Source organism: Gallus gallus, chromosome 3 (genome assembly GCF_016699485.2).
Source record: "Gallus gallus isolate bGalGal1 chromosome 3, bGalGal1.mat.broiler.GRCg7b, whole genome shotgun sequence".
In the NCBI taxonomy this organism is placed as follows: Eukaryota; Metazoa; Chordata; class Aves; order Galliformes; family Phasianidae; genus Gallus; species Gallus gallus.
The window spans coordinates 25128712-25145133 of record NC_052534.1 but is presented as its reverse complement, the minus strand read 5'-3'; the positions used below and the strand labels follow the sequence as shown (position 1 = coordinate 25145133).

The 16422-nt window shown below is 37.8% G+C and overlaps 1 protein-coding gene across 33 annotated transcripts in view; it reads right to left on the bottom strand.

The window, feature by feature from the left end:
* The window catches only part of PPM1B (protein phosphatase, Mg2+/Mn2+ dependent 1B), a 58558-nt gene that overhangs the window by 14070 nt on the left and 28066 nt on the right, over positions 1 to 16422 (bottom strand). For all 33 annotated transcript variants that reach the window (NM_001396772.1, NM_001396773.1, NM_001031052.2 and 30 more), the window contains 2 exons: positions 10260 to 11123; positions 8211 to 8328 (listed from right to left, as the gene is read on the bottom strand). In NM_001396772.1, coding sequence (NP_001383701.1) covers positions 8211 to 8328; positions 10260 to 11105 — 964 coding nt within the window. In that variant the 5' untranslated portion in view covers positions 11106 to 11123. The remainder of the gene's footprint in view (positions 1 to 8210; positions 8329 to 10259; positions 11124 to 16422) is intronic.

Below are 16422 nucleotides of genomic sequence, written 5' to 3'. Positions count from 1 at the left end.
TTTATTTCCCATGGAAACTACAACAGCTACAGAGAGGACAAGAACACTCTTTGACAGAGCAAATTCTCAGCTACCAAACACTCTTCCTCAACACAGCCCACACCATTAGCTATGCATTTTCACCAGTGATAAACAAGAAGGAGCCTACATAATGCACTCATAAACATCTGCATGGCTGTCTGGAATGTGGGTTGTCTTTCACGCTGCTGTCACCACTGCTGAGACGCACCACTGACCCCCTCCCTGTGCTCACATCCACTGTTTGGTCTCCACAAATATTCAGCAAATATCAATGAACGTCAATGGGTGACATTTTTTTCCTGAAAATCATCCAAACTAAGGAACGAACTGCTATTTTCTGCAGACATGCACTCGAGTTTTGTAGCATAATATTCAAGGGCATTTTTTTTCTTAAGTTTCATGTCTAAACATAGAACTCTTACCTATAACAGTCTGAATCTTGGCTACTATCCAAAGCTAAACAAACCACTTATGCTTCTTACAATTGATTATTCTCCACTTACAGACGCCCAATTTGTTCAAGTCAGCAGAAGCAACAACTTCAATTTCTGAAATCTGTAAAGCACACGACCTACTTTAAATACTGTACTGTAAGTTTCCTGGTATTTAAATATCTCGATAGCTACTGTGTAACATACACTGCGTATAAAATAAGTGATATCCCAGCTTGCAATGCACTTGCTCATTCTGCATCAAAGAAATCTGTGGGAAAGTCCACCAAAGTTAATCCTACTTTTAGAACAGATTCACTATTGATAAGAAATAAGGTAACTCTGCTTTTAAGCTGCAACTTTACATCAAGATCACAAAATCTTTGCAATGAATGAGCTAGATATACTACCAAAAGGAATTCAACATTTTTCCATGAAACCTCATGTATATTAAGATTCATACACTCAGTAAGAATGAAGCACAGTTAGCAAATGAAATGACAGCTAAGAATGTGTGTTTGAGTACGAAGATCTTAAGACTTGGATCATTTTATCCAAATACTTCCACAGAAATCAGCCATAAGACCCCTCAAAGATTCTGTCCCTTTGTGCAGTACTACCTAGTCAGAAGTAGAAGGTATCACTATAATGTAAATGTTTCTGAGTCACGTCTGATAGAAAATGTCTTATGTATATACTACTTTATAAACAAAGACCGTGTCTGGTTCCGTACATACTGAAGTAGACACATAACAAGAATTAATAAGAATAAAGAAGCAAGCAATTGCCAAATATTGAAGGAAGCTCAAGATTTTTGAAGCTTTTTAAAAGGCAATTAAAGCAGCCATAACTCAGGATTATCACAGATTTCTTGGCATTAGAATCTTCTACTTAATGCTATAAAACCACTTCTTAGGAAGCTCTGTACTGAACTAAAAGCACCTTCTTTCTGCTTTCAGAGGTTGTCCAATTGCAAACTATGGTGAAGAGACCAATTCCTTTTCCTTTTACTAGTACAAGGATGAGTAATTTCACCAAAACATTTCCCCCTTTTCTTCCTGCCTTAACAAAAAAAAATCCAAGAATAAAGCAAATGACTAAGAATGACCTTTTTGCACCACACCTTAACTAATGCATATGTAGGTCACTTCGTAAGTAATGCCTTCTATTTATTTCCATGGAAACTGCAACTGATACAAAGAGCACAACAGTATTATTTGATAGAACAGAGTCTCAGAGACAAAACAACATTTTCAACATAGCCACCACCGTTAGCTATGCATTTTCACCAATGATAATAAGAGTCTGCATGCTGTGCTTGCAAAAAGCTGCACCAGTGAAGGTGACCAACAGTCAATGTTGCTACTGCTGAAATGCACCACCCACCACCTCACTGCTCTTACATCCTCTGTTTGGCCTCCATAAATGTTCAGCAAGCATCAATGAATGCAATGGGTGCAATTTTTTTCAGCATGGAGAAATTCAGTGACACACCCTTGCTTCATATGCACTTCCATGTCAGATGCTGTCTCGTCAGCCTGCCCCTCTGCTGACATCTGTCACACAGCAACAAAATATAAGGGGATATTGGGAAGGTTCAAACTCTACTGCTGCACCAACAGCCATCGGTGACATCACATGGGCCAACATAGCAAAATTGGAGGCATTACTTCTGGAGCAGTACTCATTTGTTTGACAAAGATTGCAAGAGAAAGAAAACAAATTTCACAGCCACACTTACATGCATTTACAAGGTTTTCACCTTTTCAACAATGTTGAGAGTAACACTGCAATTCCTTTTGTTTTTTTTTTTTTTACCTTGAATATGCAAAACATGATTGCAGAATCTTTTTTATTTCCATTGCTAACATAAACTAGACACTTGAACAATTATTTCCTGATACTATCATATATTGAAATACACTGAAGTTCACTACAAAGCAAGTCTACTACTTTACTCCTAAAATATTTTTTTAACAAAACTCACTTAACTCAGAGATAAGCCTGTAGAAAGTTTCAACCAAAACTAATTCTAGTTTTCACAGATTCACAGAATACCTTAAGTTGGAAGAGACATATAACTATCACTGAGTCCAACCCCAAAATTCAAATGTTATGTCTGAGAGTGTTGTTCAGATGCTTCTTGAACTCCATCAGCTCAGGGCTGTGCCTACTGCCTTGGGCAGCCTGTTCCATGCCCACCAGCCTCTGGTGCAGACCCTGTCCCTAACCCCCACCCAATCCTCCCTTGACACAGCTCCATGCTGTTCTCTCGGGTCCTGTCACTGTCACACAGAGCAGAGCTCAGCGCTGCCCCTCCGCTCCCTGTGAGCCGCCATGAGGCCTCCCCTCAGCTCCTCTGTTCTGGGCTGAGCAAATCCAGCAACATCAGCTGCTCCTCACACACCTTGCCCTCCAAGACACTTCACCATCTTTGTAGCCCTCCTCTGGACGCTCTAATAGCTTTACGCCCTTACACAGTATCACCCAAACCTGCACCCAGAGCTGGAGGTGAGGCCACACTCACAGAGCAGAACTGGACTACCCGTCCCCTTGCCCAGTGGCAGTACTGGGCCTGGGACACCCAAGGGCACAGTTGGCCCTTTGTGTGGCCAGTGCACGCTTGCTGCCGATCAGAACCCCCCAGATCCCTTTTCTCTAGGATGTTCTCTAGCCTCTTGTACACTGTTCTGTACAAATATCCATGGTTGCTCCATCCCAGGTGCCCTATCTGGCACTTGCTCATATCAAACCTCATATGATTTGCGACTGCCCAACAGTCCAATTTTGTCAAGACCTTTCTGCAAGGTCCCTCTATCCTCAAGGGAGTTTTATACAAATGCATTTTTTTTCCCCAAAGATTACATCCCCAACCAGAGAGAACTACAACTGCCTTTTACTTCTCACCATTTCATCTATCTCTAGCTCTAAGATAATGACACAGGAAGGAATTCACTTTTCTCCACTGGGTCCAGCTCTAGTGCTGCAAAACAGCTATATGTAGCGTATATTCCACACACATAAAATGCACTAACTAACAGAATTAACTGAGTAGTCAACTATTATAAAACTATAGGTTTACACTGAACAAGCACTCCTATTTATGATTTGAAGGGTTGGTTACTTTTTTCCTTTGTTTTGCTTTTAAATCTCCATGTCTGATACATCCTCTAAAATAAATCAAAACATATCAGAGTATCAACTTCTGTGCCTAGTGTTCTCTTACTGTGAGCCATCTGTGGATCTCTAAAAAACAGATGAAAACAAAACAGAAAGTAGCACTTGAAAGTGACAATGTGACAGTGAGAAAAGGCTGACCTAATACAACTTCACTATCCAACACACTTGCATCACTTTGCAAATTAACCAAGTAAGCAACTCAGAACAAGCCATTGTCATAAGTTACTTCATAACAAGTTATCAAGTACTTCAAAACACTCTTTGAAATTTGCAACTTAGGAATGCAGTCACACACGTACCAGTGACATAAAGAACCAAGTTAGTAGAACATCTGTAGTACACAGTTCTTCCATTATAAGTCTCAAAAAGGGTCTCCTGCTCTTATTTTTAAGGGTTGTCTGTTTGTTTTGATAATTCTGAAAAGACTGAACAGAACTACCAGCATTTTACTGATGCACATGATCTCAGCATCCTACATGTGTAAAAACAGACTACAAAAATTATATATGCAAGTATTTACCCGCTTTTGAGCACAGATAGGTGCATGTAAACCATCAATCAAAACCAAGAAAAACATTCCTTAAACAATGCCTTTTACTCTAAGCCAAACCTGACAACGCCTGTATCAGAACAGAGAAAAACCTGTTGATGTAAGGCTCTGATGGGATAGTTCCATCAGCTTGAAATCTAAAAATCAACAAAGAAGAGAAAAATACTGTGTTGAACTGTGTACATTCATGAAGAACACCCACCCACTGATAGGAAAAAAATGTGAGGTGTGAACATTCTTAACTACTCTAATACTTCAGTCCTTTTTTCTTTCAGTGAAAACCACTTCTGTTCATTATGTGAACCTTTAAAGAGGCCTAGCGTTTGATTTATTTATTTTTAGGAATCCAACTTCTTCCTAAATGATTCCCCACTATGCTATTTGATTGTTTGAAGTGTTTCGGCCAAGCTTCTCTCTATCTTTTTCTGGACTAATAATACTAAAGGCACAAATGTAACACAAAAATTGTAGTTCAATAGCTTTATTCTGTTAAGGAGACTAGGCCAAAATGACAATCTCATAGAATTTAAGAACACAAAAAATTATTTTAGAAAAGATAGAAGTAACGATTTCAATTTTTTTCCAAGCTGTTCTTTTCTGTGATTCTTGATAGAATTCCCTCCAACATGCTAGCACTTTTTCCTTGCTAAATACTTAACATTTAAAGGTCTTGCACTCTGTCCAATTAGCTGAACACAGAACGATGTAAGGAACTCATGTGAGAAAAACAATCAAGAATAGCTGAAGCAACAAAAATTTAGTCCTCAAAGCAACTGATTTCTGTTGAGTACTTAAGCTGAGCTATCATCTCAAACTACATTCAGAATGGCTCTGCACGAATTTAGATTCCAAAGCCTCCATCCTATTTTTGGTGTGTATAATATTAGTTAAATGTGACAATGTGGTTAAAATACTTCTCTGCTAAGACTTTTTTTTTAATAATTAGAGCAGTAACTCTACCGTGCTACAACAATGCCTCATTATTAGTAAACAGTGCTTCCTACATCATTTCCACAGTTCATTCAGATGATCTAACTTAAAGTTACTTAATAGCTTTACTATTAATCTTATCATTCACTTACAAAAGCAATAAAATACACTCCATTTTGATGTACTTTTTAACCATCTGCAAATTGAGAGAGGAGCCACCAAGAAGTCAGGAATGCTAACTCCATAATCACCACGTGTACACTTAACTGCTGACAGCGAAGGTAACTGCTCCTGGCTCTCTCCCAGAGCCTATTAACAGCTCGTGTACTCTTGTTCAGACACAGGAAGATAATAGTTATTTATCTTAACTAGAATCATCGAGAAAGTCTGGGATGTAAGCCAAGTTCTGAGAAATGTGCCTAGAGTTCACATTTGAAGTGACCACTAGATCTCAATGATCTCAACAGAAAAAATAAATATATAAACCATTCCGACTTAGATCCCATCTAAACCACACGTGGAATGGGGAGAAAGAAATCAGACCATACACAATACCAGCACATTCAGAGGCAACTGTGTTATGGCCTGAAGGTCTTCTCATAGATTTTCGAAGATTAAGGTTTCTTACATCAACTGCCTATGTTACTGGGACATAAACAGGAAAAAAAGTAATTCTAAGTGTACCTCATTTGGTTATGTATGGCTAATCAAATCTTAGCTAGACAAAGAACATGAGAACAGTTGTTTCTCTCAGATGAAAAATTAAATACAATCTCTACAGTATACGTCATTTATAGCAATAAAGTTAGTATCAAAAAATCCTCGAACCTAAGTGGCAAAACTGACAGGCATCCACAGCCATCAGGTTACAGTGACAGCACAGACATCATTAAGCAAACTGTTGCATTCTACACTGAATTAGTGTTATGCAAATTTATGAGTAGTTAGCTGTAGTGTTCTTTGTTTTTGTTCTGTTTGTTTTACTGTTTGCTCTAATACATACACACAATTTTCCTGAACTCCTCGGATCTACAGTGCAGGATTACTTCTCATTCATATGCAGTCCTACTTATTTGAATATGAACAACTTTCTAATAAGTAGGTCCAATCAGTCCTTTACATACCTATCCATTAGAGATTATTGAAAAGCCAGTGGGTATCAGATTTTAATAAAACCAACATGAAAAACAGGGGTGGATTCTATTACCCATGTGATAGCTCTGGAGTATTAGCAATTCCAATCAAATACTTTTGATTTTTAATAAAAGAAAATTAGTATTTTACCTCTACAGATTACAGACTCCATGTCTGGCTGCCTATAATGATTTAGGATCCATGTTGAAAAAATTTAGTTAGTCATGCTTTCTTTCCAAAAAAAATAAATGCTCAAGCTCAGGCAGGCACCCTCCAGAAACTTGGTCTATGCCACGGAGACCTTGTTACAGTCCCAAGATTGAAGGTCAGAACCAGTAGGAAGCCACCAAAGTCTCAAACATCTTGAAACCTAAGTTTGAAGCTACTCTCACGGACCACTGCTAAACAGTTCTGCAGTCTGCTGATATTGCACTTCTCATTATGAACACAAAAGCACCAACAGGACAGCAGTACTGCAATACAGCAGTCACTCAACACCTAGCACAAACACATGGAAGGCAGCTGCATAACTCTATTCTACAGAGAGACCACCTCTATAAAGTACAGTTAAACCTGAACAGATTACTAATCAAGAATACTCTAATACAGTCCTGAAGGAAGTTAAAGGGCTCAAATCGTCTTGACTTCCTTCCTCAGCCAGCATGCTCTTCAGAAAACCCTCTCCTTCCCCTAAAAACTGCTGTCGTGACAGATCCAGCAGCTGAGTTAATAAGCTACATCATACAGAAACGACAGCTCTTCAGTGCTCTTCTGATGAGGTTACAGAAGTTGAAAAATTCATAGCAACAAGGTTTTCAAAACCTCCTAAGACTATTTCTCCCTAATGATGCTATTTCACAGTATTAGCCCAGTCACATTAGTAACATCAAGACAAACTGTTCCAGGAGCAGTTCTTTCCATGCTTGAGTTGCTTCCACAAAAGCCTGTCCCAACATACAATCAGTATTATAAAAACACAGACTTTCAGCATCAACAATGAACTTCAGTCAATTCTACCAAACTGAGCTATAACTGGGTCACTAGATTAACCAACAATGAAACAGACCCAGAAGCTGCTACACACAACCATCATGCCAGACCTCAGAACAGCCTTAACTGATGATAAAAAGATTTTTAATTAGAAGCAGCAGTCTGAGAGTCTGCTTCAAATGTCAGTTCTTCCAACACACAGAACACGGTAGAAAAGGAAATATATATATATACACACACACACGGGCTAGTCTTTCATTCTCAATTCAGCTACCTTTCCTTTAACTGTTTCTGCTAAAGAGAAGATGCTACACTCAACACTCCAGATAAGTAAAACCAGTAAATAAATGAAATTAATAACTCAGATTAGTCATCAAGTTTACTACTCCCCAAAAATTCTACATGCCTATACAACTTTTATTCACAAACACAAACACTTATATTTCAAGTATCCAGAATTCAAAAGGATGATATAGAATGATATGAAGGTCTTGCATTCAAAGGAATTTGATCAGTTATGCTCAGTAGAAGTTCACACAAGTTATCTTTCAAGCTGATATTTTACAATACACTCAACTGTGTTTAACAGAAGCAGTTAAACAACTTGCCAGCTGTGAATCCTTAACAAAGAACTGAACATTTTTCTTTCTGTCAAGCTTTCACAAGAAATGATGCACATACCACATATATCCTTTTAATGATATTTCATAAGCAAAACATTAACAATATCACTATTTTATTAGATGACATAAGCCTCTGCAAGGTCAGTGGTTGCATGTTGTCTTGTAAAGACAGAAGGAAAAGCCTCAAGTTTGTATTAAAACACATGTGAGTTAATTGCCTTACGGCTTCTTTCCTAACAATGTTTTCCCTGATCATAGCACCATGGCAGGTTTCAGGGCTTTTGTTTGTTTTTGTTTTTACGCTCAAGAAGGATATGAAAGTATTTCTAATGAACAAAATGGATTTCTTACCTTCAACCCGTGATTCCAAGTGCTTATCCAACTCTGCATCTTTTTTCACTGCCTCATCTGAGACCTTAGGAGCATTTGAAAGACAAACTAGTACAATACTCATGTTATCACGACTCCCCTACGTGACAAAGAAAAAACAAACAGTTAAGCTTTTTAGATTTGTCTTTCACTTTCCTGTTCTTGTCACCAGTCATATTTTCACTTGTTTCAAGTATGGTATTCTAGATCTAACTGGGAAAAGGAAGCTTTGCAGTACAACAGTACTTTGATTACTGAGAACCTCTCGCTCAACTAAACTATTCATTGAAATTGAATTTTACTCATTCTACTTTCCATTTAGTCTTTAAGTTGAAAATACTTCAGGCACTTATTTACGTCAGCTGTTAAAAAATACAACTTTTTAAACAACATGAGAACTACAGAAAAAGATTTAAGACAACTGCTAAGACATTTAGACAGTCATTTAACGTTAGCCTTAACCCAAATCATAGAATGGCCTGGGTTGAAAAGGACCACAATGATTATCTAGTTTCAACCCCCCAAATCAACAAAAACAAAGTCATATTGGAAAATGAAATGCAGAATATTTATTCTGAACTACTAGAATAGCTAGCTCCAGCTAGTAATTTACATCAGTCTGAGAACATTCATAAAAGCATACTCATCAGAAAGCATCTGTGTCACATATATTGCACCTTAAGGAAAAGAGACAAATTGCAAAATAAGAATTCACTTATTATGGCAAATCTGATCTCACAGACTATCTTGTGCTCAGCATTATTAGCCAAGAGTTTTTTCAGGTACCAATTTGAATGCCAATTCTTCACTTGTAAGCTTCAATAGTTCTTTGCTGGTCTTTTTTTCAAAATTACAACCCATTGCTAAATATGAAAACATATCTGTGTCCAATTATCTTACAAGGACATTCAATAAAACTAATCTAAACTCCTGGTTTGAAATCTAAGCCGTCTTTTTTCCTATATGGTTCTCTAGTCTTGCATTAAAAATGAAATCATTATCCAAATAGCTCCTCCTCATCCAAACTCAACCAGAAATTTCATTGCCATTTAGTCACTTCAACACCAGCCTACTAGGTAGTTCCTATCATTTAAGATAACTTGTTCTCCTGAGGAAAGTAAGTAGGAATCTGACATGATAATAAATTCCTACAAAAGTACACATGCCCACATTCCCTTCCAGTATCAAGCATATATATATATTTATATGTATATATATATATATTTTTAAACAGCAGATAATACTTCATATCCTGAAGACAAGACTGCATTCTAATCTCATCACACCCTGCACAGATCCAGACTTCAAAAAATAAGCAAAAGGTCAGAGCTCAGCTTACTGAAAGTGTACTAGAATGACAAGCCACTAACGAGGCTAGACAAGTGCTTGATCAGAAAAGCCAGGGCATTTAAACCAATTACACAACATATGGCATTACTGAAAGGAACTACTTACCCTTCATTGTTAAAATTTCTTAGAACTACCTTTCTGGTCTATTGCCACTATGTGCAATAGTAAAAGCTGCATTTCTCAAGGAATGCTTGGAAATGGTGAATCTCAGGAAGATATGCAGACCATCGTGCAGTAGCTCCTAATGAACTTGAAGAGTGTAAGCAAACTCTTGTACCTGAGTAGTTTTTCTTCATACAAGCTTCAACAATTAGCGGAGTACAGGAAAGATAGTACAAGCACACACTCTGTGCAAAGGAGAGCAACTGCTCAACTGAGAAAAGCAATGAAAACCAGAGACCTATCACAGAATTGATTCCTTCTTAAAGACCTTTTGAAAAAATCATTTTAAAAATAGAAACAAAATTTAGAGCTGGAACTATATGCAAAAATTATACTGAAGTTGTATTTTTGCAATTGCTATCGTCTCTCAGAGGATGAGGCCTTATATTCTTCAAAGACACGCAGTCAAACTGGTACAGAAGTTTGAAGGAAAGAAAAAGGAGATTAGGCTGTTAACATTACACCTGTCTGAACAGAAGATAGAATTAGAACATCCACTTGAAGAAAACACTTACATACCTTATGTAAACAAGTGTCCACTACCCAATTGCACACTTTTTCCAGGTCATCTGATACTTCAAGTCTAGACTTAACAAATTCACAGAGCTCTTCGTTGCTCATTACATCCCAGATTCCATCACAAGCCAAGATGATAAACTCATCTTCTTCTGCCCTTAAAATTTCACAAACCTCAGGCTCTGGAGAAACAAGTTGTTCTGTAGGGCCTTTACCATCAACACATTTGTAGTCATAGTCCCCCAGAGCTCGAGAAACTGCCAATGAACCATTGACACGCTGAATCATTACACTGCCTCCTGCGTTCTGGATTCGCTCTTTCTCCCTTGGGTTGCAAGGTTTGTGATCCTGTGTTGAAAAACAGACTTGTCCATTCCTATAGAGAACAGCACGTGAATCACCGCAATTGATAAAGTACACATGCTCAGGTGAAATCATAACTCCCACTGCTGTTGAGCCACTTCTGTCCATCCCATTTCTGAGGTCTGAGAAATTGCGCATATACTCATCAATTTTCAAAAAGCCAGTTCTGATTCCACTCTTGACATTTTCCACTGAAGGTTCAAGAGCAGATCCAGGTTTTTCTGCTGCCCTAAAGTCTTCATTGTTAGTGATGTGTTCTAGTAAGTGTGTGGAGCAATAATTTGCAACACGAGATCCTGCATGACCATCATAGACAGCAAAAAAGGACCAGTCCTCTAAGCCATGGGGAATACCTACAACAGCTGTGTGAGCATCTTCCATTTCCACTCTCCATCCCTGCATACTGCTGAGGCCGTAACGCAAGCCATTCCCTGCACCATGAGCATTATGTTTTTCAGTTTTTGGCTTATCCAAAAATGCACCCATGTTTATGCAATATTGAATCTGGAAAACAGAGAAGAAAAATCTTATTTACAAAGCCACCATTCTGTATAAGTTCAATGTCAGTTTTCTTCTCCCTGCTTTCTTCTTTAAAGAAGTAGTTATAAAACACGCATGTGTAAAAGTCAACAGCTATAAAGGGAAGAGTAATTAACAGATCACATTAATGCAATAGGAACTTACAGACTCTTGTTCACTTTCTCTGTGTGGGTGTGTTTTGTTTTGTTTTCTGTTTGTTTTTAAGACCTATTCATCAGAATCAAAATGTGCAAAAAGCTCTCCATATGAACACATAGTGATGGTATAGTTCACATACCTTTACAGCCCTGCCAATTTTGCCATTCCCTGTCAAAATCTACTCATACTGGAAAAATAACACCCATATTACTCCAATACCCATTCTAGCTTCAGGCATGAAGGAAAGCTAATACCTTTAAGTAGCAAAGCTAATGAGAGCAGTAGTATTGTACTGCGTCACTTCCATAATCTTGAAAAGCATGGCAAAATTGACAGTAGAGGAACATACAACATCTATACCAAAGGAGAGTATGATTACAGCACTTCCAAAGAAGCAAGAAGTCATTCTCACTTTGATCCAAGAAAAATTTTCACAATATTATCTTAAATTATGAGTTTTTAGGTTCATAAATGCATTGATCTTGATTTTAAAACACATCCAATTAAAACAGATATGCTATCTACAAGAAAAAAAAAAAGCTTTCCACAGAAAGTTAGCTCATCAACATTCGGAGAAGATCTGGCTTCAAAATATGTAAGAAGCATCCTCAGAAAGTAAGCTTGCAGGTAAAATATAAGTACCTATAAGTGAGTTTTAGAAGACTTCATGTTTGCTCACCTATACAAGGCCAGGCCTTTCTACTTAGGCCTGATAAACCAACTTCCACTTTACAAAGTCAGCAGGAACATATTCTTTAATTCACAAGTTCCACACTACCTATCTAAGAACTTCAGAAACTCAGACAGCTTCCGATCACACTAACAATGAATGCCCCATGAAACTCTTAGTGACCAGCTGTAAAATGATAGTAGCCTTCACCCAGCAAAAATCTGAGCTAATTCTGCCACAACTGATCCTAAGCTGGTCAGTCACGAGGTGTCTCATTCACTAGCACACGCAAAGCCTGCAGTCACAATGATCTGGTTTCAGAATTTGTTACTAGGTCCGAAAGAGAGGTTAAGAATTCTTTAGTTCTTTCATTCTTCTCTGTTAAAGACATGTTCAGCATTTTCAGCTTACTCTGACAGGAGGAAAAGCTTACAGTTTGATTCCTCACTCCATCCTGCCAGGGGAACTGTAGAACTGCCATGCAGTCAATCGAAACTTCATGCCATCTCTCTGCTCCAGAGGCCTCCATGAAAAGGACTGGGAACTTACTGCACAGACTAAGACTTTGTTCACCAGCTATAAATCTTCTGAACTCTCTTTCAATAAAAACTTAGAGAAATTTCCCCAAATACTGAAGCAATTCTTCGTGTGGCTTAAAAAGTAAGTATAATTTTACTGTCTTCCTTAATTCATGTTTAATGTTCTTTGATTCAAGTACTATTACGCTGAAGGATTACTGTGGTTTTGTAACATCCTGTGAACATCATGAAGAAAAAGGTGAAGAAAGCCAAATCAACTGAGAAATACTAGAATTCAGATAGCTCTTATGTTCAAGTACCATGTTATATTCTAAGTTCAAGTCTTGAGATTATCTGTTCTGAAGAGCCTCTCAGAGACGTGGAACGAAACAATCAGATTCCAAGTTTAGACAGATTTTCTATGGAAACTTTTCTTTAACAATCAGCTAGAAATTAAGGTTTTGCATAGACTGTAGATGGTGCAAACATTCCCCTCTGGCTTGGTTCTGAGATACTACTATGACTGTAAATCATTCACACCTATTAGCAAGCTCTACAAATGTATAATAGCCTATGATCTCTAAGCACCAATATTCTGCTATCAGGAAGTCTGATGTTATAACACAAATCTTGTACTCAGTAAATTGTCTGAAGGAGCTATTAAAAAAAAAATCATGTGGCACTAGGGAAGATATCCTAAGCCCTGTACATACTCCAATATGAGCATTCCATTTAAACAAGGCACATATCTCCAGCTGCAGAATCTACAGTAAAACCAAGTTATCATGAAAACACACTCAAAAGTTAATGTCAATTTGTTTTTATTCTATGTAAGCAGGAAAACAGTTCTCAGACTAAAAATTCACTTCAAGTGACAATTAACTGGCATATCTGAAAAAAAAAACAACAGGACTGACTTTAAATCAGCAGATAATGTTCTCAAACCATCTGAGATATGCTTTGAAAGTAATGCCTCCTATTTAGTTATGTAGGCCCACAGTGTCAGAGGTGGATGCTGGTGGTACAGCAGTAGAGACTGAACCTTCCCTACAAAAATAGCACTTTGTAGCTGTGAATGTACAATATCAAATGGTGCTATTCTACTCCTTGTATCTGTTGTAGCTTCCACAGAAATAAATAGGAGACATTACTTTCAGAGATGTCCACATGATTACGTAAAGATCAAAACTCATCTAATTCCAAAAGCCTGTGATCACAGCCTTAAACATATATATATTATATATATTGTATCTATTATATTATATATAAAATGTAAAAAAAAACAAAAAAGAATCAAAGCATGCGTTCCACATCCTAGCTTTACCTATTTTCTAAGTTGCTTCATTTCTTACAGCTCAGAAGGAATTAAAAAACTCATCTTATTATATCTTTAAATATTCTACATATACTTTTTAATATTACAAATATTTTTAAAATTACAAATAATAAAGGATGTTGAGACTGACTTATAACCAGTAAGAAAACATTAAGGCTAGGTATCCAGCTTATGGCTGGTCATAAAGAAGACACCGGGCACACACAGAAGACCTCTTTCTATCACCGTTTATATTAGGCAGGCTATATAAAGCAGGAGTTGCTTTGAAGATCAGCTGAAGAAATAAACTGTTTTAGCAAGCAAAGAAACGGTGACTAACTTTTTAAAAACAGCATGCATTCTTCAGATCAAGAATGAAAACCTAGGATCCCCTTTTTTGCAGTAGTTCTCTCACTCCTGGGAAGGAAAAAACCACCACCACCACCTGATAAGTGCCAATTAATCACAAACAGTAGTCTCTGGAAGGCCTTCAAAGGAAGCTCAGCAATATGCTACTCTGGCAGTAACTCCAGCTCTCTTACGGTCTTCATCTCTAGTCTTAAATCAATAGCTAAGACATTTCCAGGAGAGCTCAGCGCTGTCAGTAGAAGCTGATACACCTTTCCTGGGGCAAAAATCTAATCCAAGACTTATTTATCTTAAGTCCAAACATGTACCTGTCTCTTGTGTTTCCTACTTGATCCAAATCTTACAGGGAACGCAAGCAGTAATTCTCTATTTTCAATGACAGAGATCTTGGGATCACTTTTTACTTACTGAACTCAAAAAACACCGGCACTACGTAAATTTACATCAGGCAAAGAGCTACTGAAACTTTGAGCAATAGCTCTACTTGAAGTCTGGCAGTAGCAGCTACTGTAACTTAAGTTAGTGCAACACAGTTACAAAGTACTGGCAGAGTTGAACTGTTAAGAACAAGATCTGAATATTTTACAAAGAAGAACAGTGATTGACCATTATGACCGCTCACTATGGAGTTTGAGTTTTTGTTTGTTTTTAAATCAACTGTAGCCAGAAGAAGCTGGAGGTCAAGTGAGGAAGGATCTCGGCAGCACAGCTGACTAAAGATTCATTTCACACTGATATAAAGAAGTGGAATGTCAAGATAAACCTTTGATACAACACTAATATACAATTTACCATCGAAAACTTCTCCAAGGTTACCAAGGTTACATGAAATAGGCTTTTAAACCAGGATATTCAATATTTGCCCAGTTAGCCCAATCAACAGTTAGGATCACAGAATCATAGAATTGCCCAAATTGGAGAAGACCTTAAAGATCATCAAGTCCAACCACAACCCTACTACCCTTACAACCCTCCGCTAAATCATGTCCCTGAGCAAATAGGATATTCTGCCTAGAAACTGCAGCTCTGACTCTGAAACGAATTTACGTATCTTTATTGGGGGAGGGGGGGTGTTTGCAGCTGGGAGGAGGGGGTGAAGGGAGCAAACAAAGAAATACACAAAGGAGACACCAAACAGCTTTTGAATCAGCCATTAAAAAAAAAAAAGGTAAGACTGCAAAATGTGCTTTAGCTACTTCAAGGTAGTCTGAAGGAATGAAACAATCATAGGCAGTATTTAACACTGTGGATTTACATCTGTTTCCAATGTCCACAGCAATACCTGAAAACATAATTTGCTATGCTTCAGCTATTCCCCACTACTTTGTGCCAGCAATTCCCTTTCTTTCAGAACTGCTGGCTGAGATGCTTTTGCTGTTTAAACTGTTTCACTGAAGAGGTGCAAAATTAATTTAATTTTAGAGCTCTGTGACTTTGACTGCGGTGAATTTAGAAGCCAGCAGCTCAGACAGCAGATCCAGTGCAGGAGTAAGCCTCAGTAGGGAAGACTGTGGGATTGTGTAAAAAGGTGCACCAGGAGTTAGGTTAGGACCTATCACCTTTTTAGCAAGATGGTTAACTTCAGACACACACATATGCTTGTGTTCCGACTGGCAGATACATTTTAGATGACTTGATACATCAGAAACTGTGGTTCTAAAGTTACCATCAGGCAGGTAATGCATGTAAATAATCAGATTACTATATTGAAACACTGGAGTTTAACCTCTGGAGTACCTTCAGAATTAGGTGCAGGGTACGTATAATTAAGCTACTGACAAAATACAGCAGAGCTAAGCAGAGAAGCACTAGGAAACCAAGAACTGTGTTCTGAAATTTGGGAAAAAACAAACCACAAAGCATCTTGAAATAAGAAGCAAAAACACACACAAGCCTTAATTTGCCCCTTGACTTGACCAGCCATCAAGTCACAGCGCAAGGAAAGATGAATACCTCTAGAAGCCAACTTCGTAGCACTTGCAGCTCAAAACCTATTTAAATTATGCTCACTCTTAAACAATTTTGTAACTCTTGAGAATCTAAGTTTAAAAAGTGCTATGAAGTAAAACTACACAAAAAAAGAACCCCTGCAGGCTATGCATGCACAGCGTAACAAGTGAATACACCACATCCAGTGATAAATATGTAGAAGACTCCTGAAGTTCATATTTTGTTCTTTCGTACCTCTTAAAAACATGGATAAAGTCGCATAACTGCAGCAAGATCAGCTGATGTGACAACCACCTGTCTCTC